At 55.8% G+C, this 362-nt stretch overlaps 1 protein-coding gene across 1 annotated transcript in view; it reads right to left on the reverse strand.

The window, feature by feature from the left end:
- Positions 1-358, reverse strand: part of LOC103782090 (olfactory receptor 14A16-like) — a gene marked incomplete at both ends in the record, with an annotated part of 807 nt that extends 449 nt beyond the window's left edge. The window contains one exon of the mRNA XM_008949835.1: positions 1-358. This exon is cut by the window's left edge and continues 449 nt beyond it. Within this exon, the coding sequence (XP_008948083.1) occupies positions 1-358 (358 nt within the window).
- Positions 359-362: the final 4 nt, after the last annotated feature.

A 362-nucleotide genomic window follows, 5' to 3' on the forward strand; every position in this document is an offset into this window, starting at 1 on the left:
CCCAGGCAGCTGCTGCCATGTGGACACAAGCTCTGCTGCCCAGGAGGGTCCCATAGTGCAGGGGCTTGCAGATGGCCACATAGCGGTCAAAGGACATGGTGGTCAAAATATAAAACTCTGCTGAAAGAAAAAAGACAACTAGAAAAACTTGGGCAGCACATCCTGTGTAGGAGATGTCCCTGGTGCCCCAGAGGGAATTGGCCATGGCTTTGGGGATAGTGGTGGAGATGCAGCCCAGGTCCAGGAGGGCAAGGTTGAGGAGGAAGAAGAACATAGGGGTGTGGAGGTGGTGGTCCCAGGCTATGGTGGTGATGATGAGGCCATTGCCCAGGAGGGCAGCCAGGTAGATGCCCAGGAAGAGG

Source organism: Merops nubicus, unplaced genomic scaffold, assembly GCF_000691845.1.
Source record: "Merops nubicus isolate BGI_N331 unplaced genomic scaffold, ASM69184v1 scaffold7081, whole genome shotgun sequence".
In the NCBI taxonomy this organism is placed as follows: domain Eukaryota; kingdom Metazoa; phylum Chordata; class Aves; order Coraciiformes; family Meropidae; genus Merops; species Merops nubicus.